The sequence below is a fragment of the Misgurnus anguillicaudatus genome, chromosome 9, assembly GCF_027580225.2.
Source record: "Misgurnus anguillicaudatus chromosome 9, ASM2758022v2, whole genome shotgun sequence".
Taxonomy (NCBI): Eukaryota; Metazoa; Chordata; class Actinopteri; order Cypriniformes; family Cobitidae; genus Misgurnus; species Misgurnus anguillicaudatus.
Window position 1 is genome coordinate 21,065,712 of NC_073345.2, and position 27,171 is coordinate 21,092,882.

The 27,171-nt window shown below is 38.2% G+C and overlaps 3 protein-coding genes across 5 annotated transcripts; 1 reads left to right on the top strand and 2 right to left on the bottom strand.

Moving 5' to 3' along the window:
- The first annotated feature begins 15,154 nt into the window (after positions 1–15,154).
- On the top strand, positions 15,155–19,501 carry wdr73 (WD repeat domain 73). The gene is made up of 9 exons (XM_055180987.2): positions 15,155–15,303; positions 15,893–16,135; positions 16,248–16,315; positions 16,397–16,482; positions 16,571–16,659; positions 17,200–17,267; positions 18,358–18,519; positions 18,600–18,968; positions 19,085–19,501. Exons 2-9 carry the CDS (start codon positions 16,083–16,085, stop codon positions 19,321–19,323), a joined length of 1,134 nt encoding a protein of 377 aa, XP_055036962.2. The 5' UTR covers positions 15,155–15,303; positions 15,893–16,082; the 3' UTR covers positions 19,324–19,501.
- Positions 19,502–21,162: 1,661 nt separating this feature from the next.
- LOC129423865 (sialidase-3) lies at positions 21,163–23,796 on the bottom strand. 3 transcript variants are annotated; one of them, XM_055180358.2, is made up of 3 exons: positions 23,377–23,796; positions 22,443–22,551; positions 21,163–22,143 (listed from the first exon to the last, which is right to left on the bottom strand). In XM_055180358.2, the coding sequence occupies exons 2-3, from the start codon at positions 22,476–22,478 to the stop codon at positions 21,229–21,231; spliced, it is 951 nt and encodes a 316-aa protein (XP_055036333.2). In that variant the 5' UTR covers positions 22,479–22,551; positions 23,377–23,796; the 3' UTR covers positions 21,163–21,228. The 3 variants fall into 3 exon arrangements, with proteins under 3 accessions (XP_055036333.2, XP_055036331.2, XP_055036332.2); XM_055180356.2 differs by having other exon boundaries at positions 22,443–22,691; XM_055180357.2 differs by lacking the exon at positions 23,377–23,796 and having other exon boundaries at positions 22,443–22,908.
- A 157-nt stretch (positions 23,797–23,953) lies between these two features.
- Positions 23,954–27,078, bottom strand: neu3.1 (sialidase 3 (membrane sialidase), tandem duplicate 1). Its single transcript, XM_055180363.2, has 3 exons — positions 26,907–27,078; positions 26,093–26,328; positions 23,954–25,807 (listed from the first exon to the last, which is right to left on the bottom strand). The coding sequence occupies exons 2-3, from the start codon at positions 26,324–26,326 to the stop codon at positions 24,833–24,835; spliced, it is 1,209 nt and encodes a 402-aa protein (XP_055036338.2). The 5' UTR covers positions 26,327–26,328; positions 26,907–27,078; the 3' UTR covers positions 23,954–24,832.
- Between the last annotated feature and the right edge of the window lie 93 nt (positions 27,079–27,171).

The following is a 27,171-nucleotide window of genomic DNA, read 5'->3' on the forward strand; positions in this document are numbered from 1 at the left end:
ATTGCTGCATCTTTCGATTGGAATGTTGCAGTTGCAGGCACCTTTTTGAATGATTTTCTATGCTTTGTGATTTTTGCCGCCTGCCGCTCAGCGTCTGACTTCATTCACGTATTTCCAATCGAATGAGGGGAGAGGCGGGCCTTCTGTTGTGGTGACGGAAATTTACAATTAATTAGAACAACCGGACAGCACTCACTCATCAGTGGCGGCTGGTGACTTCTTTTTTTGAGGGCGCACGATTTGAAGTTTTTTACAACATGTATGTAGCCCATCATCTGTTTGGTTCGTAATTTCAAAATATGTGTTCTGTGCATCGAGTGATCCTGTGTGCATCATGTGTCTTGTCAAAATAAGTGCCTGCTGCAGACACGTCTAAAGGGTTTATGATAAAAGAGACGCTCACGTTTGCCAGATACTCACATAATCTCATGCGTAATCAAAGTTTACTGTTAAGTGAGTGTCTTGCGTGTATTTTGTAAACGTGAGCGTCTCTTTTATCATAAACGGTTTTGATGCATGTGTCGCAGGCACTTATTTTGACAAAACACGTGATGCACATGGTTCACATGACGCAACAAACATGATATTTTGAAAACACGAGCAACACACATGACACACCAAACACATATTTTGAATTTGCGCCCCTTGAAAGAGCAGTCATGAGCCGCCACTGTCACTCACTCTCTCCTGTATGTTTGTGCACCTCTCACCCTCGATCAAAATCAGAACAAGCGTCCTCTTTTCAATGTTTCTGCTAATATGACAGACAGTTAACAGCGCTCTGGCTTCAGTGTTTGATTTACAGGACGGCTGCCTCAGTGGTTGCCTAGCAATATAAAAAGCCGCGCCACACTGCTTTTTTTTTAAGTGACAAAAAAGGCAGTGTGGCGCACCTTGCGTTTCCAAGCGTTTAAAACATGTTCGTTGTGATCAGCCCCTAAAACCGCCTGATCTCACGAGAATTCATGAGATAGCGTTGACTAAGCGTTGATGTATTGTGATCATTCATTATTGTTCTTACTGTAACGACATCAGACGTTTATCTGCCATAGTCACAAAAGCATGCATTGAATAATATGCCAGTAATGTTTTGGATTGTCTGCTTTGTAACCTTGAATGAACCCGCATCTAAACGTATAAAATATCAGCTGCTCCAGTGCCTTTAGGAATTTTTTATTGTGTAAAAGTGTAGGCGGTAAATTCATATAAACTTTCAATGTAATTTCATAGCATTAGGTATAGGGCTCATATTTGAATAATTTGAGTCTTACTGGCTATTTTACTTTTATCTTCTAATAAATATCTCTTTAAAAAATATTACGCCCAGTATATTACTGTGTGATCACAGAGATTAACTTTAATCACTTTAATCATCAAAAATCACTCTCCTTGTTATATAGCTATTGAGAATTAATATCCTAAAATAAGAAATGCATTTGTTTAAGAAAGACAAGCACTGATATTATACGACCTACATGATTTAGGGTGGCCATGAAATGCTTAGTAAAACAACCGAAATCAAACAAAAATGAAGTTGTTTTTCTCTTCTGCATTTGAAACACACTTCATTCATTCCCTGCGTGACTGGGACAACAGTAAGCAGATGTTGTGGTGTGTTGAACATACCCATACAGCTCTGTGGAGGTCTGAGCTCGGGTATCAGCATTGGCTCTGACTGCTGGTGTGAAGGTTTCGTAAGCTCATGTCTCTGGAACAGATGAACCTGGAACAGATGGATGTTTCAGAGAGGCAACTGTGATGAGGTATGCAAAATCAGTATGTGTGTTCGCTTAACCGTCAGAAAAAATATCAGAATATGTGCACTAGCTGTCAACTGGATGGAGTTCGTATTAGTATCTCAAAGGTACATATAAGGACCTTTTCAAAGGGCAATGCACCAGTGACAGCTGGTGTACATACTTTGACCTTTTTCCTTACAGTGTGGGAATCATAACCTGTGCGTGGTCCCAGTTTGTTCCCCCACTGTCAGTAAAATAGGCACATCCGGGTGGTAGGGAAAAACTAACTTGCTTCCTACCAGGTGAGGTAATACCTCAAGCTCAGAGCAGATGGACCAATTACACCCCAGCGGCGTTCACAAAAGGAAGAGTGACAGATCAGGTAAGCCATCTCAACTTACATCCCAGAATGAAATCTCTACAGGGAAGTGTGAACTGTCCCACTGCAAGATTAGTAATACCGTAGTTAAAAATGTCCCTTTCTTGTGGGATAGCATCAGACCCACCCTGTAAGCCAGACCTCGATTATTCGGAGCGTTGCCATTCTCGCTGCTTTGCGCATGTTGCTGAGATAAAACAGCTGTGCCACGGAGTCTCCAGAGACTACAGAACTGCCGAAAAGGTTTACACTGCCTAGAAGGGGTGTACACTTTGAGAAAACGACATTCCCAACCTGGTTAAAACCGTGGCAGTTTGGGAATGATTGAGTAACTGTAGCCTGGAGAAATCATCTTTACACAGACTGCAGAGTCGGAGCTGCTACCCACACAGGTTGAGTTCATTAGGAAATTTTAAAAACATTAAAAGTTAAATTGCTTCATAGGGTAATACTAAAGAAATGGTTAGTTAAATCATTAATGATTTTTCATTAGTCCTGCACTGGTGGTTCAAGCTTGGTAAATGATACTGTGAAAGCAATGCATTTAGGATGAGTGCCAAGGTCAGGTTAGTGCTTCAGTCTTCATACTGAAGGTCTGGGAACCAGGACCTCTTACAAAGGCCATATGACACACGTAAAGAACCACGTTTTGCGCCATGTTTAGAGGTGAGGAAATTTCTCCACAATTCATTCATAAATTTCTCTGAAGTTCATAACAACAATGGCAAACCGTTAAAATATCTATTTTAGATTCCACTAATTGCAAAACTCTTGGATTTCTTTTAAAGACTTTATGCCATGAACCTCACATACTTTTTGTCTTTGTGTTTTTTCCGGGCGGACCATAAAGAACGCCACACACGTCTCCTAAAAATCCTGTACAATTCAACCAATCACAGAACGACTTCGAAGCTACTAAAGTGTTTCCAGATATGTGTATGTGGTGGGTGGGTGGGTTAAAGGGACAGTTCACCAAAAAATGAAAATTGTGTCATCGTGTACTTACTCTTATGCTGTTACAAACCTGTATAAATTTCTTTGGTCTAATGAACAAAAAGGAAGATATTTTGAGAAATGTTTGTAACCAAACCGTTCGTGAGCCCCATTCACTTACATAGTAGGAAAAAAGAATACCAAGAAATTTCATGATATCGGTATACTAACAGCATAAATCATAAGTCACGTAACTTTATGAATCTTTTTTTTGTGATATTGTCACGAATTTCCGCGTTTTTTTCGTGATCGTATCACGAATTTCCGTTTAGGTGTCATACTCAACTGCTTTTTCTTATTTTCAAACCATTGTCGCTTCGGTTGATTTGGTGTTTGCATTAGGATGTCACTTTAAGTATTGGTTTATAAAAAAAGTTCTGATTTATTTTTGTATATTTTCGGATTTTTAAACCATTGTCGCCTGGCGTTAGGGTTAGAGTTGGGTTTGGGTAAGAATGTCATTTTATGTAAATCTAACCCTTAACCGAACCGACGATGGTAAGAAAATAGGACAAAACAGTTGAGTAACCAATACGTGACAATGACAAGTAAACAGAAATTTGTGATACGATCACTCAAAAACTTGGAAATTCGTGACAATATCACGAAAAATAATAAAAAAGTTACGTGACTATAGCACGAAATTTTGTGAGGCTGGGCTGAAAAAAGAATACCATGGAAGTGAATGGTGCTCACAAACTGTTTGTATACGAACATTCCTCAAAATCTCTTTATTCGTGTTCATCAGAACAAAGAAATTTATACAGGTTTGTAACAACACGAGAGTGAATAAATGATGACAAATGTTTTTATTTTTTGGGTGAACTGTCCCTTTAACAAGATAAGGTTGGGGCTAGTAGTAAATAAGGTATGTCAGTAATACCACAACTCCTATCACAGATCTTAATTTTTTAGTGAAATCTTTTTAAAAAAAATCAGTATCCACACAAAAACAGAAGGTGATGATAGGAACCTCTTAATTTCCACTATTTACAATCCATGGAAAATAAACTCTGGAAAATAAAGGTGATACACGATGCCACTAAGAATTTTTTTGTCTGTATGATTCCATAAAGAACCTTTAACATCTGAATAATATTTCACTCTTAAGTGCTTCATGACGCCATAGAAGAACCATTTTTGGCTGTATGGTTCCATAAAGAACCTTTAACATCCGATTAAACATCCTTTCTGTTTCAATAAAGGTTCTTAGTAGTGCATAAATGTTCTTCAGATTATTAAAAGGTATAAAATAAATAGTTCTTCTAAGAACCTTTGACTGGATGGTTCTTTGGGGAACCAACAACTAGTTATTTTAAAGCATTATTGTGGAGAACATTTTAAGCACCTTTATTTTTAAAGGGGCCATGGCATAAAAATCTGACTTTTTCCATGTTTAAGTGCTATGATTGGTCCCCAGTGCTTCTATCAACCTAGAAAATGTGAAAACGATCAACCCAGTAACTTAGTTTTGGTAAACCATTCTCTACAAGCACATGAAAAAATAGGTTGTTGAAATTTGACTGTACCTTATGATGTCATAAGGAGCTCTTATTATAATAATACCACCCCTTAATATGCACTATCCAACCACAGCACTGCCATTTAGTGCAGAGAAAAGCACAATTGAGTTTTGATTACAACAAACCACAATTATTGTGATCAGTGTGATCAGCTCATTTGCATTTTAAACGACACACCCAAAACGGCACATTTTTGCATATTCACCTACAAAGTGGCAACTTTAACATGCTATAAAAAATTATTTATATGGTATTTTGAGCTAAAACTTCACATATGTGCTCTGGGGACACCAAAAATTTATTTGACATCTTAAAAAAGTTTTGTGCCATGGCCCCTTTAAGAGTGTTAAAATGTATGTGGAATTGGTAAAAGGTGCTTTAAAAAACTATAAAAAGATAAAAAAAGAATTAGTTCTTTTAAGAACTCTTACTGAATGTTTCTTTGAAGAACCAAAAATGGTTCTTCTACGGTATTGCTTTTTTATCATCTTTAAGTGTTGCAATGCACTCCTAAAGAGAATGATTCTGAAAAGGGTCATTCTCCACAGTGATGTCATAGAAGAATCATTTTTGGTTCCCCACAGAACCTTTCAGTCAAAAATCTTTTATAGTCTGTAGAAACTTCCAATGCAATGATCTTTAATGCAACGTAAAGGTTCTGTGGATGTTTATAGAAGGTTTATAAAACCATCCAGCTTTGACAAATAAGCTTTTTGAACCAATTTATTCATGTGAATATTTATTAAACCAGAAGTCTATCAGTAGCTCATTTGAATGTTTGTAATAGTTTCAAATGGGGGGCTGGGGGTTGCTGTTGGCATCAGCTAACTGTATCCAGCACAAATGGACTGACTCTTTGTGTGTCAGCCAGATGTTGTAATGCCAAGTCAGATCCCTCAATAAGCCAGCGGTTGGAAGGATTAGCTCATTATAATAAGAGAGCATGGAAATGATTTGGAGGGAACATATTGTATAATTTGTTTAAATCAGGTTATTATGACAGCGTAAGCTTGATTTTAGTGCATGTAATTTAATGAGTATTATTCATTTTTAAGTGCGACCAAAGCATTAAATGAGTCATAGGATCAACAAGATTTATGACGAATGTGATAAGTAATTTTTTTAAATATTGAAATAATTCAAGCCAACAACAGTCATTACTGATTTGCTTGAAATTACTATCAGCTTTTTTGTAACCTTATCAGTTGTCCACACCAGGTTTCAGCTGTGTGTCACAACAGTATAGCGGCTATGAAACACCGGCTGGCAGAACACACTTACTTTACCTCGATTTATTCTGGTTTCAAAGCTTGCTCACTACCGCTACTGAAGCGATTTCACGGTAGCACCCGTTTTAAATTAAACATGGCTACTTCTAATTTGCTGGGGGCTTGCTGCTTTATCTCGTCCTTTTCTCTCCACTCTCTTAGTACATTTATGGATTCACTTAAACATTCATCATGACTGAACTGAGGGGATTCTGGCTGTCACTTCATTTGCATGAGATAAGATCCATTTTTCAGGAGCTGATTCAATAATCAGGAAAGGAGGGAAAGCAGAACTTGTGAAAAACGTCCGTCTCCCGTAGTCAGGCGGTACATGAAGGTTCATGTCAGATTTTTATCTCGCATCACTTGACAGCAATCTCTCCCTTTTTACATCTTACACTAAAAAAATGTAATAACATTTTCTGCAGTGTTCTTCTTTAGTACCCCAGAATATTTATTAAAAATGATATTACAGTGCAAAGCTGGCGGCAGGACAGAAAAATTGTCTATGAGGGCAAACACATAACAACAGTATTGCTGTTTCCTTTAGTGATTCAGTGCTATTTTCCTGCTGATGATCTCCCATGAGATGAAGAATAAAAAAGTATGAAGGAAGAGAGAAAATAAGAATGCAAAAGAATCTGCTATTCTTTTGTGTTTGGGATTTAGTAAACAGCTTATCAACAATGACTGGTTTGCTTGACTGAAAGCATCAACCTGTGATGAGGGTGTGCAGGGGCACCGTAGGGGGGGGGGGGGGGGGGCTTTAGGACGATTCTAATGCTGCGTTTACACCAACCGCATTTCAGGCGTCAAAATCGTGTCTACCGCGCCTAGTTTGCCGCTTGAACAGTTTGAATGCATTCATTCAGTTTGAAAAGCAAGCATGTGACGCGTGTCAGAGGCAAAATCCGCTTCTTGTGAAAGGGGCAAGTGCTATGCGGTTGTCTGTTTGCAAGATGGCTGATTTTTTTGCATTTATTGAGAGAGTTACCGGTTTGTATTTGGTAACCTTACTATAGGGGGAAAATAAACAGCGCTGGTCTATAAACGTCACGTGACTCAAAAGTGAAATGTGTATTACAACTTACCAGGTTGCCCGAAGTCCTCACTGACACTCTTTCAAGCGAGGCCCTTTTATTCCTGTCTCTATAGAAATAAGAACTTGTGTCGTATAGCTCCGGGTGACTGCTTCGGACAATATCAAGTGTTCCTTCAGGTTGAATGAGTGACTCCCGCCGGGGCTGCCTCCACAGCAGCAAGCAGGCTCCTGATTGGTTAACGCGGCGCGAAATTCCGCCAAAGTTCAAATATTTCAACTCGTGCGTCAGCCGGCAATTCGCGTCAAACACAAAATGCACAAAAAGCACCATTCGCGTGTACCGCGCCAAAACGCCTCATTTACGCCGTGAGACCTCCAGACGCGCATCAACGCGTCTTCACATTGATTTAACACTGAAATCACTCGTGCTTCAATCTACCGCAGTTGGTGTACACGCAGCATAAGGGCCCATGAACTTTTGGGGCCCCCAGCCAAGGACTGTGCCGCACACGCATCCCCCTTAAGGGCTCGTTATATGCGTGCGTAGGTCCTACGGCGTAGGTTCCGCATCGGTTTTCATTTATACTTTTGCGTTGTCGTCCGCGTCGACGTGCAAACACGCGCGACCGCTGGTGAGCAATATCCACGCGTGTAACCACAGTAGCAGCGCGACCGTCAGAGAAGAAGAAACCGGGCAAGTTAAGCCACAAACGAAGAAGAAACAGCAACTTGTTGTGTATAATTTGAGAAGACCAGCAATGATGGAAGTAAATAATCAGCAACTTTTGTTGCAGTTTGAGTTAAATCAATCCTCAACTTGGCTCATCTTTGTTTTCACCGTCACAAACGGAAATACCTATGACGCAGTTTTTTTTACCTGACAGGAGGGGTTCTGGTTGACCAATCACAGCGCTTGCGGTCTGCGTAGAACTGACGCATTGTTAAAAATGTTGCGAGGTGCGCGTCAGGCTACGCAGAGCTACGCACAGGCTACGGATAGCCTACGCCGTAACTACGACATAGAACCTACGCACGACTATAAATTGCCCTTTATGCTGAGCCCTCTTAGCTCCGCCCCATCTTTACTCTGCGTTTTAGCGCCTTCTTCAGTCCACGGTCTCACAATGCTGGGTTTGTACCAAAATAACAATGTCCTTATTCTAGCTAAATACCATAAAGGAAATATTTCATGTTTTAGTTGAAATATAAAACATTATGATACAAGTTTTGATATTAAATTGTTTAAAGTTGCAAATAGTGATCATCAAACTATTGTGTACAATCTAAAAAAAAGGTTTAAGAAGGTACAAAAGTTATCTCTGGGGCACAATTTTTTCAAAAAGTACACATTTGTACCTAAAGGGGGCATTTTTGGCACATTCCATTGCAAAGTACACGACAGTTTGGTTTGGGTCGGGTCAGCTTTCTTTTGGGGGCTTTTCCACTGAGTGCAATAAATAGTACCCGATACTTTTTTAGTACCACCTCGATCAGAGTTACAAGCGATCCGAGCTGATACTAAAACGTAAAGTGAAAACACTGTAGATCACTGATTGGTCTGAGAGAATCGTCACTACTAGCGTCAACGTAATTATGTAAAAGATTAGCTTTACCTTCATGCTAGCTTGCGGTGTCTCGCATAAACCTGTTGTCATCTGTGCTCTGCTGTAGGTTCCCAAACTCCCTTTTAGCGATGAAAAACATACATAGGTTGAGAATCAGGAACACCATACCAGTTTTGTTCCCCCAGACTTTCAGTTTCTGGTGGCATTCGCAACACACACATCCCCATATTTCCCCAACTTAAATGAGGCTCAACGGAGGACGTCGACTGGCACCACGGGTGTTTGTACAGAAACTGACAGAGGTATAGTGATAAACGCGATGTGGAAACATCTATTTGTCGTGGTTAATTTAAATTTTTTGGCGGATTATAAAAATGTTTTATGGGAATGTACAACGACGCTTTCACTTCTATGATGTCACAGCAGTAGGCAGCGCAAATATAACAACACGTCTATAATCCCTCCCACTCCGAAGTTTTACAAAACTCAATGGAAAAGCTAACCAAGCCAAAGTGAGGTAAGCTGACCCGATCTGTCCCAAACCAAACCGTGGGATACTATGCAATGGAAAAGCAATATTTGAAACCTCAAAGGTACACATTGGTAACTTAGAGGTACTTTAATTGTACATATCTGTCCCAACATGGTAAATATTTAATATTTATAGTCGAGCAGAGAGACGAGATTGATTTATTATTGTGGCAATGTCAACAGAAATTCTTCACAACCTATACAAGAACCTCAGAAAGTTATCTTCTTCTCTATCATCTAATGAAATGATTCCCACTTTCTCAAAGAGGGGGTGTGAGGACAAAGTTGATTATTATTATTCAAACGAGGAACAAAGAGGCCTTTGTTAGATTTGACGGGCTATCAAACAGCATCAGTGTCTTCTGAAAGACTTTGAAGGCGAAGGCCGGCTGGTGGAAATGCACAGTTTGCCCTTTTGAAGATGCTGACACAGTCTCTGAGAGGTCTGGGGTTGTTTCCACCAACCTGTCATGCGTCTACTGGCTGATCTCCTGATTAAAGGAAGGATGGAAAACAAAAGACAGCACACCAATGTGTACAGCCATAAGCCATTATATCTTGATAACCAGCCTGATCTCACAGTAATTCAAACACATTTCATGAGTTGACAAATTTGTATGAATTTGTGTGAAGCGAATCGTACAAAAACATATGATTATTATAAAAAAGAAAACATGAATGAATCGCATAACACTAACGTGATGGGGGGCTAAAGCAAATCATACAAAAAATATATGTGCCCATATAAATTAGCAAGTTAATCTATACACAAGTTGGGACGATTGGCCATCTGCAATTCACCGAACCTGCATGTCAATGGAGCACCTAGCTAAGTAAAACATTGGCTGTTTCTCAATTCCAAGAACGCAAAGAACGGACTTGCGTCCTCGTGGAGATCGGTCTTGCCAGGCGACCTTGGAAGAACGAACTCGGAAGTTTTGCCGCAATGACTTCTGGGGCGTAAAGCGATTTCAGCAAGTCTGCACTCGATGCATCCTCGATATCAAGAACACATCCGGGTATTTTCATGCGTCCTCTGTCCTTGCGTTCTTGAGAATTGGAATGAACTTCGACCGTTAATGATGACGTAGAGCGAGGACACGAGGACGCAAGATCGCTGAAGAACGCATATTGAAAAACAGCCATTGAGAACAGACACTCCATCTTTTTAAAGCATAATCTTTCGCCTTTATTTTGCTGAGACTTCCAGGGGACAGATAAGGTTTAACGTTTTTACTGAAAGACTCTGATCCTGCCGAGAGCTCGACATTAAAGCACATATCACCTGAATGCAGCTGAACTACTCTGATTGCCGAATGGGGAATGCCCAGTATGACTGGCAGCTCCCATGGCTGTTTGGTAAATGGCAGAGACTTAAATGAATAAAAAACATGGCGGCGGAGTAACACATGTGAGTGAGAGAGAGAGAGAAAGAAAGAAAGAGAGAGCAGTAATAACCATGCAGGAAGCATGCTGGGCCCAAAGGATACAATTAGCAATCAGGACACAGCACCGTAGTCCTGATTAGAAATGCAAAACATGTCTCCATACAAATCCGTAGGTTATCAAACACCAGGCAGCTATTGGTGCAGCCAAAGATGAGCTGTGCCCTTTCCATTGGACACAATATTGTACATTTCATTTGACAAACAAAGACGTGGTTTGTAAAATCTTACGTTGCTGTGTTGACATTTTCGGTTTGGGAAGGTTAAGCACGTAATGCGCCACACTGCAGTCAAGTTGTTGAAATAATTTAATGCACCCTGAAATATTTCAATTACAGGGTGGGCATTTTATTGATTTGGATGGAAATCATTTTTTATAGCATACAGTACTTGTTGGGCATAGGAAAGATGGACTTACCCATGAATAATTTGTCTGTGGTCCAGTGACTTTAAAGGTGCAGTGTGTAATTTTTAGAAGGATCTCTTGACAAAAATGCAAAATAATATACTTATCAGGGTTGTATATGACCTTTCATAATGAACCGTTATGTGTTTATTTCCTTCGAATGAGACGTTTTTATCTACATACACCAAGGGTCTCCATACATGGAAGTCGCCATTTTGTGTCGCCATGTTTCTACAGAAGCCCTTAACAGAGTGTTTTCTCCGTTGATGACATGTTTGTCCGGTGGTGGCTACCATAGCTTCTCTGTGTTTCAAAAGCGAAGGTGTGAGCAGTGAACTGAGTCGTTGGTTGCAATTCGCAACCTTACCACTAGATGCTGCTGAAATTTACACACTGCACCTTTAAGTGATGGCCTTGCCTAACACTATGAGAATGCATAATTTATTTAATTTTATAATAATAAATATTTTCAGATGTCCATTAGTATAATTCTCCCCATGAATCAAATTCTAGCTCGATAGGTGAAGCATTGTACTAGCAACGCAAAAGGTCATGGCTTTGATTCCTAGGAAACCCACATACTGTAATAATAAGAAATCTAAGAAATCTAAAATGCAAGCCAAACCAAAGTTCGGGTCTTAGGAGGTTAAAACAACTTAACATAAGTGCTTTAATGCAAATCTCTACTGCCCAGGTTTCTGACCCAAGGACAGCTTAAATCTTTTAACGTCTCACATTTAAAGAGCCTGTTACTCTGTCTTTGTTTCTTAAAGAGCCGGCATTTCTCCAACTAATGCCCCTTGAAACCTTAAATTCCATATTGTGTGTTACAAATTCCCTCCTCAATTTGCGAGAGAAGAAAAAGTCAGTCGGCACACTAGGAGACATCAAAGCTCTCCTCTGCCCTCTGAGAACCAGAAACTAATTTCTCAATACTTAAACTGCTTAAAGCCTAAACAGGCTGAACGCTTATATCAAATTAGCCATGAATTGAAGTTTGTTGAGCATTCCTGGAGCTCAACAGAACTGGCTTAGACAAAGCAGTAGATTACAAAGGTGAAAGTTATTTCATTTGTACCCGGGTGTCAATTGCAGTTGACCTGCCGCAAGGGCATAGTGCTGATTAAGATGGGACTAAATGCAATGCATACATAACATTGGATTTCTGAGTAAACGAAAGGAAAGAGAGTTTTATGATGGGAAATGGCGTGCCAAACAAACAAGCGGCACACAGAGAGATGGGGTATAAATTTTGATATTGATTAAAGGGGCCATGGCATGAAAATGAGACTTTTTCCATGTTTAAGTGCTATAATTGGGTCCCCAGTGCTACTATCAACCTAGAAAATGTGAAAAAGATCAACCCAGTAATATAGTTTTGGTAAACCATTCTTTACAAGCACATACAAAAATAGGTAGTTGAAATTTGTCCCTCTTTATGATGTCATAAAGAGCTCTACTGCCCCTTAATCTGCACTATCCAATCACAGCACTGCCATTTTGTGCAGAGAAAAGCACAATTGAGGTTTAATCGCAACAAACCACCATAATTGTAAACAGTGTTTTAACTTCATCAGCTCATTTGCATTTTAAAGGACACACCCAAAACAGCACATTTCTGCACACACCAACAAAGTGTCAATTTAAACATGTTATAATAAATTATCTACATTTTATTTTAAGCTAAAACTTCACATATGTGCTCTGGGGACACCAGAGATTAATTTGACATCTTAAAGTATTTTTTAGTGCCATGGCCCCTTTAAAATCAGGACTTCAAAGTATGCAATGTCTTATCTCATGCATGGTTATCATGGTTTAAATGTTCTCAAAATCAATATGTTTAGTTAAAGCTCACACAACATATGCTGTTTCTGCTTTTCTCATGTTAATCTTCTGGGATTTGTACCTTTTGCATATCATTAACATGTACTAACACACACTTACACACCAAAGGAAATGTACATTTGTGAATCGGATAATTGGTGCCCTTTAATAATTGAATTACACAACACACTAAAGTCTGATGCATATGATAGATAATAGACAATGATAAATCGGACAATGGTGTCTTGATAAGAAATTAGAGCATGCACTTTCTGTTAATAGACATCTCTATGATGGGATGCAGTTGTCAGATTATGTAAATCATTCACAAAAGCTCTTGGCTCCCTTGAAGACTTCAAAGTCACAGGGTTAGAGAGGGAATTAGTTTGCTGGCTAATCTCAGCGGATGAAGGAATGGAAGTTTCACTTTGTTAATATACCCGCATTCTTAATGGGAGAGGGAGAGAGAGAGAATGTGCGAGAGAGAGAGAGAGAGAGAGAGAGAGAGAGAGAGAGAGAGAGAGAGAGCGAGAGAGAGAGAGAGAGAGGTGATCAAAGTGTGGCATTATTAATTTCTTTCATGGACCTGCCGTTTAATTTGTGAATAAGTTTGCACATGGACAATTCAGTTTTAGCTAAACACTTCTAATATTCTGTTAAACTGGCTGTTATTCGTACCACCTCAAAAAATTGGTCTTTAATAAATTTGTTTCAGTCACTGATTTTTGTTAATAATTTTTACAAATTAATTTAGCAAAGAACTGGAGAGCAGCCAACTATAATATTTACACTGTGCTCTGACTATTCCTATTACAAAAGCATTTGCTGGACCCCTGTTTAAATTACAACAACCTCCCCCCACCCCCAAAAAAGATTGTCATCTCCATTATGAACAGAGGAACTATTTTGATTTAGTTTGTTTCATTCTTTCTAATGTTGTAATTATTGCTGCAGCTCTTTGACTGCAACTCCACTGGAGATGCTTGCATGATGGACACTTGACATTTTATTATATGAAGAACATTTTCAGAATGGGTTTCAGGCAAGTCATGAGATAATCATGTGACCAGATTTAATAAGTTTGACCCTCAAGTTCGAGTTCCTCTAAATTAGTTTTATGGTAAAGATACAGCACTTCTACCGAATGTGCCTGATCACAAAAGTGTCGTTTCACTCACTTATGAAACATGAAATTGTGCAATCTAGTGTTTCAAAAATGATATTGAAAATACATTTAAAAAAGATTGCATCAGCAACTATGCAACATATAAATATTAAATTTCAACATTGCCTGATGAAATTGAAGAAATAAGCCTTGGCCAAGGGTTAATTTAAGGTGACTCTCTATAAATCTCGATATATTTTAATATAGTTTCAAAATTGTGAGCTGCAGTGTTGCTTATCAAAACCAGTTTTATGGTTTTGTTTTGTTTTATGGTCTTGTGCAATATTTGTGAGCAATATTTTGTCCTTAATTATGAAATAATTGGCAGCGTACAGTTTAATTATTCGAAAATAATGCACACCCATAATGCGGCATGATGCGTGTAGTGGGTGTGCATTATTTTTAAATAATTCAAACGATCAGAGTCAATTATTCGGCTTATACCATGGTTACCAGCAGTGGCGGCCGGTGACTTCTTTTTTCAAGGGCGCTCGATGCGAACTTCGTCACATGTGTGTGGTTCCTTTTTTCAAAATGTGTGTTCTGCGCATCGAGAGATCCTGTGTGCCTCACGTGTCTTGTCAAAATAGTGCCTGCTGCAGATGCGTCTAAAGGGTTTATGATAAAAGAGACGTTCGCGTTTGCCAGATACTTGCATAATTTCATGCGTAATCAGAGTTTATAGTGTTAAGGGAGTGTCTTGCGTGTATTTTGTGAATGTGAGCGTCTCTTTTATCATAAACGATTTTGACGCGTGTGCAGCAGGCACTTATTTTGACAAAACACGTGATGCACATTCACATGACGCAACAAACACATATTTTGTAAACGCAAGCAACACACATGACACTCCGAACACTTATTTTGAATTGGTTACCACAAACATTGGTGGTTATTTCAAGACATTAAACTGGAACAGTGTGCTTTAAAAATATATATATTTTCTTTATATCAGATAACGTCCATGTGTGATAAAGGTATGTTTAGAGGAAAAACAATTCCTTAAACACAAACAGACAATGAAAAATGTGAATGCCAAAGCAAACATCACAGATGATCCTTTTTAAATATAAACTGATGTTAACACACACACAATTACCTTTCACTATACAGGATGCTCATGATTCATGACATTCAGACAAAAGCTCTCTATCATCCTTGCATTTGGGTTCTTATGAATCACCATGTCATTTTAAATGTCCTCATTTGCATGAGACAGTCTTCAGTATCTACCCACAGATTTGAGGGGATTTGGGGTTTGAAAGGAAGGTCAGATCACGTGCCGTCATCGTCAAAAGGCACTTCAACCTTCACTGTGATATTTCAGAAAGAGTCGTAGCTCCATTTTCATGTCTTTTATGTTGGACAGTAGGCCTATGTGGGTGATTCGGTCGCCATGGTTTCTGCCTTCTGAAATAAGGTGAGCTAAAACACAGGCAAATGTGACCATTTCTACATAGACAGCTTAAAAGCCTGTCAATAATTGTCTATATTATGTGTCATTTTCCACGGCAGCGTGGCAAAGTAGGAAACCAAGTGTACATAGTGCACCTCTGAGAAATTTTAAAGCAGATTGCTACATCTGCAATGGGTTTTAGTCCCTGACCTAAACAGCGAAACAGTAGATGAGATTAATTTTGGATCTGGCTAATGTTCTTCTTTGTGTCCACGGGGGGAATGTTTTGTACGGCCTTGTGATGCATTAGATGACGCACATTAGGATAAAGGCTAATAATGCCGTGACCCATTTTCACACGTTTCACCAACTTAACTCTCTTTGTAAAATTCCCCTTCTGAAAGATGTGAACAACTTAAGATTTCATTGAACAATGTGGGAACCGTGAATACCGGTAATCAGCTTTAATAACAAATGAGGTTGGCTGATTGCTATCATGAACACTAATTAAAACTGGAAACTAGATTTTTGCAAAATATATATGTAGCTTTAGTGAATAATACAATAAAGTATTATTAGTTATGTGAACAAAATATTTCTCTTGATGTTACAGTGACATCTGCTGGATTACACATAAATCTGATGTTCATGAGCTGAAGAAAGATCGCTGGTGCATGATTGCCGACAGGTGGCGACACGCGACGTTCAGCGTTCACAAACATACGCACAGAAGAATGAGTCCCGGAAGTATACCCCGTTTTTAAAAATCTGCTTGTGGAAATATGTCGTGAAACTTTTTAAGTATGGATATATCGTCTGATGAAGATGATGACTGGTTTATTGAGTCTCTAAACACGTGAGTCGTACAGTAGAAATACAACATTATATTTCTTATAAGTAGTAACAGTGCCTCAAAACCTAATGTGCTCCCTGACTGTATGATCTATTCAACGCCTTTCTAATTTTAGATACAAAGACCTGCATGTTTTTCAACTCGAGCATCCCACAAAAGTTATAGAGTGGACAGGTGACAAAAGTAAGTTATCTTTAAATCCCCAAAATATTTGAAGAAATAAAATCCACTTTGCAGGTTATAAAGGTCTTTCCCATCTTTTAGGTATCTGTGTCGCAGGGTACAATGGAACAAGAAACGAAATCTTGGAATTACTTCTGCCTCTTAAGTTATATGCAGGAGACAACCAGGTGAATAAAGAGGAAAACAATGCACACCCATGATACGTGCCTAAATGTAAACCCATTTAATTATCTATATTTGTTCACAATTGTAAAGGGTCTTTGTGCCGAGCGAGACTTCAAAGTACAGCATGGTGGATTTTCAGAAGAACCTGTTGAGTGTTTGATACACATCCCTGGAACAAGGTGACAAGTTGATCTTCAAAAGTGTTTATTCACTGTTAAATACTTTATCCAAAACAAAAAAACTCTCACAATTTGCACATCGTCATCTCAGATGTACACGACTTTCTTTCCTCAGAAGAACACACATAATTGTGTATTAAAATGCTGTCGTGCTATCTTCTTATTGGGGGGGGGTCTGCCTGGTTGAAGCTCCTTAAAGCCCATGTATCCATTATTAAAATAATCCAAATGACCCCAGTGGGAAATACAGTTTATGCCCTTTGAAGAGAAACAATGCATTTGTGAGGGAAAAGTTTAATGTGAGCTTAGCAAAATTGAAAAAAAAAACAAGCATGTACCATATAAAATAACTTGATAGCATTTTTCTATAAAACTGTTCAACTGGAGAAAGGAAGTCATACATCTGGAATGGCATGAATTTAGATGAAGTATCGCTTTAAATCACTGTGGTCAAAAAGAGTCTTTACACCATTAGACTATGTGTGAAATGTTACAAGTTTAGTGAACAAGTGAAGCGCATAAGATTATACATGTTTACAGATGTGTGGTGACCAGTGGAGGTTCTAGTTCAACACTGCAGATTTGGGATATTGGAGGAGATGATAGCGGTAAGATTGTGTCTGTGTAGTACATTAGAAATGCAGTTAATAGTGATAATACATTAATCATTTAAAGGCGGGGTGCATGATCTCTGAAAGCCAATGTTGACATTAAAATCACCTAAACAAACACGCCCCTAGTGATGGGGAAATGAAGCATCGAATCAAGCACCAATACTTCCCTTACTGTTTTTCGAACCATGATTTGAAGCCTCAACGAGGGTGTCAAAAACAGCGCCATCTTTTGGTTAATAAAACATATAGCAGTTGCTTCTGGAAAAAGCTCCGTCAATGAAGCAACAGCAGCTGATGAAATTCAGATGAATATTAATATTATGTGTACAAATGAAGCTTAGACAACATGTGTGTGAATGGTCAGTATAATAAATGTATTTACTAATTCTAATGTGGCAAAAATTTCAGTATTGATTAATAAGAGTTAATATTCATATGATTCAATACTGTATTTTATTGAATAATGTTCAACTTCACACGCACAAGTATATGTACATACAATACTATCTATTCGGTATTATGTGGGACTAAAATGTGAATAATGCAATAACTGAAAAACCTCTGGGGTTCGAACATTCTGACGCAAAGCGAAGCGCGCACGTGACTGAGCAAAAAGTGAAGCTTTGTTTGTCATTGGTCACGTGATTTCTACGTTAACAACACAAGCTTCGAATCGATGCTTTATCTGGCACGCCCACTTTTGCTTGACACAAGCTCTGAAGCCCCGCTTCAAATGTAACATCACTACACGCCCCTACCCCAATAGAATCTGGACCTTCTATTGATAGACCCACCCCACATATGCAACCAAGTCTGTTAGTAGACATGCCCCTTACTGCTGATTGGCTACAAGTGTGATGTGGTACTCGACTCTTTTCCAAAGTGTTTTTCAAAAATCATGCACCCTGCCTTTAAACACACAAGTGCTATTTTGTCTTCCAAATTTCAAATGTAATTTTTGTAATATTTAATTATTAAATAAAAGGGAACGTAAGAAGAAAACAAATAATTAAAGACGTGCAGAAATAAAATTTCATGCTGCAAAAATATGTCATTTGTTTTCTAACCTGTTATTGCAACACAGATGTTATAAAAAGGACTGGAGTCATAAACCCCAAAAACATAACTGCAAAAGGCTGTCAAATAGCACCTGGTTTGACTGAAGAGCCTGCAGTACTTCATGGTTCTTTAACTAGTAATATTCAACTGACAGAGTTAGCAACAGGAAGAGTTCTGTATACCACAGGTAATGTCAAAACACAATAAATCTTTATTTAAAATATAATCATTCAGAACAGCTTATTTCATCAATTTATTTATTGACAGGAAATGACTGCTCAGATTCAGTGAGTTGTTTGCAGTTTCTCAACGCTTGTGTATTTCTCATCTGTGCAAGTAATGGCACACTGCTTATGGGAGACACGAGAGACCCTTTGACCCGTCATTATCCTCTAAAGGAGAGCATGAGTGGACCGCACTGGTGTTTTGGACTGAGGAAGAGCAGCTCTCAATCAGAACCTTCAGTATGTACAATAGCAAGACTTTCTTCATCTGGTCACATGGTGCTGTCTGATCCAAGAGATTTACAGAATCCATTTTGTCAAACTCGACTAAACGTTCAACACAACTCGGCAAAGAATGAATTTCTGAATGTTTCTTGGGCTTCTGTTCTTGACAGCTGTCTGTCTGTGTCTGGTAAGTAAAGATCCTTTTTGTTCGCGTCATGATTGTGTCTAAAATGTATTTTCTTTTTATTACAAAATGTACAGCATTACACCTCAATAACCTGTAAATGTTTTTTTCTTTTAAAGGGTTTGATGGGACAGTACAGATTTACAATACAACAAATTGGAGCACAGAGGCACAGACACCCCAGTCTACTTTTTCACACCAAGGTCATGATATGTTTTATGAAGCAGAATGCAGTGGTTCCCGACCTGTGGTTACCACCCATGCTTGGCATCCATCACGACCAAACACTCTTCTCTCTGCAGCTACCGATGGATCTATACATGTATGGGATTGGGTGGACAAAACCACTAAGACATGAAAATACCTTTGGTGTGTAAATTGAATGGGTATCCTTGATTCAGTGATTCATTTTTTTTTTAACAAATTTCCATCATGGCAACAAATTTCCAGCAACAGTACAACATCTGCATGCAGTTTTGTTTCAACTATATTGTAAATACACCAGAATGTAATAATAAACAATTTAAAGTCTTGAATGTTTTAAAATTACTACTAGGTTTATGAACTATATTAAAAATACTAACATAAAAATGAATTTGTGGTGTGTTCGAAGGCCCTTCAAGAGAAGTTTTTTTTTAACATGTAAAATACATTTTTGGTGTCGCCAGAGTACATATGTGAAGTTTTAGCTCAAAATACCCAACAGATAATTTGCTATAACATGTTAAAATTGTCATTTTGTATTTGAATAAGTAAATACTTAAACGAACATGCCGAGCAGAGAGTTCGGTCAAAGTTGTGCAAATCACTCCGCCCAAGTAGCAGTGCTTCGCCTTCTGAGAATATAGGAAAATTTTCGCATTATTTTGTCACTTATTGGGAGCAGTTTGCTAGCTGGAGCCATTCACTTTCAGACTTTGTGCTAAGCTAAGCTAGCGGGGGCTGCGTCAGACAGAGTTACAGCACGCACGGAGATGAGAAAGGTATGGATGCACTTATCTAACTCTGGGGGATACAGTGAATAAGCTAAATTCCCAAAATCTGGGCGTGTTCCTTTAAAGAGCTTAAAATAAGTATTCTCTATCTAATCTAGATTAATCTCATACAAAATAAAAGTAATTTTTTGCATAACATATGAGTTTGTGCTGTGTGTAATCATTATGTATATATAAATACAAACACATTCATTCATGTATGTATTCAAGAAACATTTTGTATATATATTTATTTATATATTCTAAATTATATATAAATTAAAAATTATATTTAAATAAAACATTTCTTAAATATACATGTATGTGTGTGTGTGTTTAAATATACATAATATTTACACACATCACAAACTCATATATTATGCAAAAAAATACTTTTTTGTATGAGATTAATCTATGCCCAGCCCTAGTATTTATTATTTATTTAATATGTACTTTTTAGTGACCTACTTTACTGTGAATTTGGACACTTTTGTCACAGTTTCTCGCCTACTATATAGTAGGAAAGTATGCCGTTTCGGACACAGTCTGTAACCAAAACTGGTTCCTCTTCAGCCCCCCCCCCCAACTATCTAGGCTATCTGGAGATTTAGGAAAAATGAAAAAACATTTATTCTGCCTTTAATTCAGCGAATGTCTGATTTGAATCTATAAAATAAAAGCAAACTAGAAAGTTTTCATTTCCTATTCAATATTGTGTAAACTTTATCTGCATTGAGGAGATAGCTGAAAACCACAGAGCACCCACTGTGAACATAATGATAAATTTAAAATCTAACCATCCCAAAACAGCCAGTGGAGATTGTTAAATACACAGTGCTGCTGCATTATTGGGCTCCACCCAGGCAATTAATTATAGGCTGATTATAAAATAATGACTTGCACTGGGGCCATTTACAGTGTTTGCAGATGCTTTGGGGGTCATGAAATTTTTTAGAGTGTGTACTTTTGCTGACACAAGCTACATCTCCCTCCCTAAAGATTAAATGCAGTAATAGCACATGTTTATGATTCATTGTCTATAAACAGAAATATTTCTGCTTGGTATAATTCATAGTCACACTTCCTGTTAGCTCTGCTTCCAAAAACATCCATAAATCCAAAAGGTGTTTCATAAATTCAATATATCTCCTTAATTTTTCATTTTATTACATTTCCCTAAATTAGTGCGTGCGTGCGTGTGGTTCATAATAAAACAGTAGATATAGCAGTCATTACATATTTTTTAATGAAAGTAACGTAGTTTTTCCCCCAGAATGCTGTGTTTTCTCTCATTCAGTATTCTTGGCTTGAATGACATCAGAAAGCTTAAAAATAACAAAGGCCAACTGTTCGACCTCACTTTTTTCTCCACACTCTATAAGACAGGCAAAATGTTCTCCATCTCCACAATGAGCCAGATCCGAGTATCCACTGGGACCATGATGGATTATCATTTTTTGATCTACCCATCCTGATGCATCCAATGGAGATTTATTCAAGTAGACCCCAAGGGACCTTCTCTGCCGTGGATTGGTTGGATGGCAGTAGAGCAGCCATGTGTTTTCCGATCCTTGATCAGGGGCAAAACTTAACACGCTGCCCTGGCAACCATATCCGGTCTCAGTCAGCTTACATGCAGATGAAGGTTTGTCGAAAGCTTCTTCAACCAGAGCCTCAACTCTGTGGCCGGACGTACTACGAGCATTGCAGTACAGATGGCTCGTACCGTCATGGTCTATGATCTCAGCCATCTCACACTCACAAGACTCATCAGCCAATCGTTCTCCAACATGCCAAGTGCTTCCGCAGTCATCACTGTAAAATGCAAAAGCATAAGGTGTGGGCTTATGATCTAAGTGGCAATGATACACATAGGCCGGAATAATCAATCTCCCACTCCGCATTTGGATACCATGCCCTGGGCCAACTGCAAAGGTAGCCCAGGTCTTGACCTGGTCACCGATCACATCTGTTGTTAAATCTGTGATACGGCTCCAGGTTTCGCCCGTGTCCTTGCTGGTTACATAACAAAGACGTGCCTGGTTTTTATTTTTCTTTATTTGGGCTTTCTCAGAAACTCCAAATGGAACTGAGATGAAAAACAAGAACAGGGTCTTGGTTCTTTTCTCATAGACCGGACATGGATTCATGCTGCGGTGGTTTGGTAGGCAAGCCGAAGTGAGCACTTCATGGTTATTATCCCACTGAAATAAAAACATGTTAGTAGTTGAATTTTTTGTGCTACGCTCCTTTTTGTAATGTGTAAAGCTGCTGTCATCAATGGTCCACTTGGAATCGGCACTATGTTTTGTCAGCGGTACAATACTGAGGTGCAAAAAGCAATAATATAATATTTATATATTGTGTATATATTAGTGTATATATATGTGTGTGTGTATTCAGTAAAGGTTTTAGATCTGAATTATAAGGTAGAGAGGCAGAGATAATGGATGCATACAGGCCAAAATATGAGTAATACTGGCTAAAACAAAACATGTCGTACCTCAACCTCTCCATCCTTCCACATTCCTTTTCTCATCACCAGGACATCAGCATCTGTATCATCTGCTGTTTTTCGTTTCTCAGCAAAGGCAAGGTAGGTTTGATTGTCACTGATATAAATGAGAGATGGAATTCTATAGGTCACCTGTCCAGAATCCGAACACTTCTCTTCCTGTTTGAATAATGTTGTTACTTGAAAGGGTCTCGATTTGGTTCCTGAATGTGTTTTACTGTCCATTGTTAAATAGATCTAGAACCAGATAAAAAAAATTTATGACACAATAGTGTATAACTAAAGAATGCAAAATGGTCTGCACATCCAAACCGCTAAGAATTGGGTTCAGGTGCTTGGCAGCGAATAATAAATCACAGAAAAAAACAACAAAGAAGCTGGCACAATGATTAAAATGCTCCAAATATAATGTAATAGTACAATGTTTTGACATTTGATAAGTCAAAACGTTGCACTATTAAATTATATTTGGAGCATTTTGTTCAGTGTGGGCTTCTTTGTTATTTTTCACCAAAGTGTATAACACAAGGTTAATAGGCAATAGCAGTATTATAGAGGACTGGAAACAGTTGCAGCAGTTTGCTCTGTAGGCCTATATGAATCTGTTTACAAACACGACAAAATGAAAGCGAAATGTCTTGTTTAAATTTAAAGCATACGCAGCGCTTGTTTTTGATATAACTTTAGCTCAGTGTTGCTTCTCAAGGACAAAGACCGATCAGTGCTTCCAAGTACCGCGAGAGCCAAATATACAAGAGCCGAATCGATTCGCTCTCGCGGTAACTTTGTTGTCATAGACCAATCAATCTGCGCAGCGCCACATGAAATGCCGCATACAGTGTAACTGTTTGTAAATGTTAACTACGTAACGCAATATCCAGTGCAGTCTTAAAACAAGTCCACATGCGGGCCAGCCACTTACAGAAAGTCCGAAATGTTCCTTATAGCACCAGATTGTCCCTGCAGCTTGCTTCAGCACTTGGCTTTTTCAAACAGACCCTAAATCTAACCCACATATAGCCTACTGTTGAGGCTGCCAGTGCTTTATTTAAAGGGCGTAACTGGATATTAGGCTTAACATCAAGAGGCGGCGACTCAAGTCCTTTTTATTTTTGCTTAACAACAAAATGTTTTATTTAATTAAACAATTTAATTTATTTTTGTTGAACTAGTAGTCTATCTGCACGTGAAAGGTGGTAAATTTCATTAAAATTATGACCAGGCACTGAATTAATCTTTCCTTACTTTTTATTGGTCACCAATTTACTGTAGTACAGTGCAGTTAAAGTGACATTTAACAATAATGCTACTTGTTAACAAGCTTTAACAACTTATCTTCATATTTTTTTTTAAATAAAATAACATTTTTTACCATTTAAGTTATTTAAAAAATCTACTGAAAATATAAATAAAAATTAATGTAAAAACAGCCATGGACACACGCACTGACCATGCAAACATTCCTTAAAATATCTTCCTTCATGTTCATTGAAACAAAGAAATGGTTTGTAAGAACATGAGAGTAAATGATGACACAATTTTCATATTTGGGTGAACTATGCCTTTAATACTCCAGTCCTGTTGTCTCTTTGTACAATTTTATATTCACATGCATACATACTGTTTGTCTGATTGCACTTTCATTTTTTTTTCATTTATGTGCATATCTCAAATTTCTTTGTTTTATTCATATGCATAATGGTTGCATTATTTCTATTTCATTCATATGCATACTTTGTACATACATGGCCTAAGTGCGGGATTAAGTGGATTTAAAGCTAAATTATTTGATGAATGTATAATACGTGTCAAGAGCATTCGGTCAAAATCATAATCTCATTTTTTAAAGAGGTGGCATCTAGCTTTTGAATCTAAGCTCTTCATATAGTCTACTGTTGTCTTAATAATTAACTATTGTGTAAATTTCTCACTAGGAAGAATAAATCTCTTTTATAGATTTCTTCTATTTTTCTTTTCTTTTTTTCTAGTCTGTAAAATTGTTATTGTAAAATGCGGACACTAGTCGTGCCAAGCATTTTACTGCACGTCGTACTGTGTATGGCCGTGTATGTAATAAAATTTGAAACTCTGTAACTGAAACTTAAAAAATGTTGATGATACATTACTTGTAACATTTATAAATTATAGTTTATGCCTTAAGTTGAGCTTTCCAGTTAAAGCTCAGACTGGAAATAACTGAGTGACCCCACACAATGTGATTTTTTTTACAATAAGTTAAAAACATCTCATTCTAAAGTAAAACAATACAGTTCATTATGTTGTAAGGTCTTTATACACCGCTGATAATACAGTTATGTATATTTTATTGCATATCTGTCAAAAGATCGTTGTAAAAGTCCAACACTGCACCTGTTCCCTTACACATCGCAAGCACATATTATATCACTGAGTTTAAATTCCACAAAGGCTATCTCCTCAATCTCACTTTTCTCTCCACACTCCATAAGGCAAGCAAAGTTCTGCCCATACTGCGTCATGTCTGAGTATCCGCTTGGACCCTTGTTGATAATCCATGGCCGGCTCCAACCATTAGTACTGAATGGTGTTTTATTCAAGTAAACTCCAAGATCCTTCCTCTTTTTTTTATCAGTTGGATGGGAATAGACTAACCATGTCTTTGTGTCGAATTGTGTTGAGGAATCGTTTTGTTTCTTGCCCTCTCCTCCTGATGACTCGGGCACGGGAAAGCTCAGTACGCTACCCTGACAACCGAAATGGGCCTCCACAAGTTTCTCTGCAAAGTGAGGTTTGTCAAAAGCTGCTCCGTTGCTCTGACTTAAAGCCTCTACTCTGTGGCCACGCATACTACGGGCATTGCAGTACAAATGACTTTGATCAGCATGGTCTAGGATCTCAGCCATCTCACACTCACAAGAACTCATCCGGATTTTCTCCCCCACGTTCCAGGTGATGCCACAGTCATCACTATAGAATGATAAAGCATGAGGCTTAACATAGAGTGGGAAATGGAAGGGGAAACATCTGTAATGAATATAATACACATATGCTGGGATGATTAATCTTCCGGTTTTCATCTGAATGCCGTGTCCTGGTCCGACTGCAAAAGTAGCCCAATTAGTAATCTCATCTCCAATCACACTGTTTGTTAAATCCGTCGTCTTGCTCCAGCTTAGGCCATAGTCTGTACTAGTGACGTAACACAGATGGGCTTGGTTCCTACCAGTAACAATCTGACTTTCTTCTGTGGTATTACCCAATATGCAGACGAAGAACAGAAAGACGGTTTTGGATTTCCTCTCATAGACTGGACAAGGATTCATAGTGCGATGGTCCGGCAAACAGGCTGAGGAGAGTGTTTGAACAGGAGACCACTGAAAATATATCATAGTCATTTATTAAATTGTGCTTATTCGTGTGGCAATTATGTCGGAATACAATTTATTTAAAGGGATAGTTCATCCCAAAATTCCAATGTTGTAAGTTTTACTAACTCGTATATTATTCCAAATTTGTATAATATACTGTCAAGATTTGTAACACAAATTATTACTGCTCATTTTTTTCTATACAAAGTGTAGAAAGAGTAAGAAAGAAGAAGAAATTTCAAAACAAAGCAGTTGTTATACAAGCATAACAATCTGAAAGGTATACATTACTTGAATGGATCCATTTTGAAGTGATCCCCTCCTCATGACCAACACCTTTGCATCACTGTCACGTGGAGTGCTGCGTTCTTCAGCAAAGGCAAGAAATGTCTGAGCGTCACTTATGTAGATAAGAGCCGGTATTCTGTATGTTGGACCATTCTTCTGCTGTCTGAATAATGATGTCTGTGCAGGTTGAGTCTGGTGGAATTCTGGGTAGCTTTTAGATGCCATGCTGTCAATCATTCCTGGATAAACAAGTAAACAGTGTTTTATGACACGCAGTCATACAGTAACCTTTGAGCTTGTAACATGACCCTTGTGTTTTACACAAAAACAGGAGCATGCTCACTACAGGTTATGCAAAAGAAATGTGCTTGATAATAAATTTATTTAATCTACTTATATCTCACTTTTTATTTAAAATCTAAAGGATAAATGTACCTAGAGGAACATTTATATTGTTTTATCTTACATGGGTGATGCAGAAGAAAGAATACTGAGATTCAAGTACGTAAAATTACTGCAAAACATTAGTATACATCAATCTTTCGAGGCTTGACATATATCAAAGGTCAACTTTATCGCAAGCAATTCAATGCACATTCAATGTTTTTCCAGTTGTGCAAATGACAAATAAATGCCTCATGACTTGCCTCCACTGACCCCCTTATGTATTAAAACAAGAAAAGGTCCTAATCCTAGTCACACTTAATAGTCATAGATTCGGGACAGGAAATCCTTAGTACAGTGAATACTATAATTTACGTGCACAAATAAATAAACATACCGAGCCACTTTTATTACACACAATTTGTGAACTGACCTTTTATTAACGCTTCTCTTTAAACGAAATATCCTCCGAATTTACACGTTCATCATCAGACGCAGATCTGATCTATTTAGAGATCCATAGTTCAATAATACAGAGTTTTCCACATCAGCAGACGGCTGTGCGCAATGCGCGCATAGACGACAACAAGCGCTGCATAGTAAAAGCGGAACAAGAACCGCGTGCGGTGCATTGTGGGAAATGTAGTTCGAAAACAACGACTTGCGTTCTAGCTCGAAACGTATTTTTTCGCTTACAT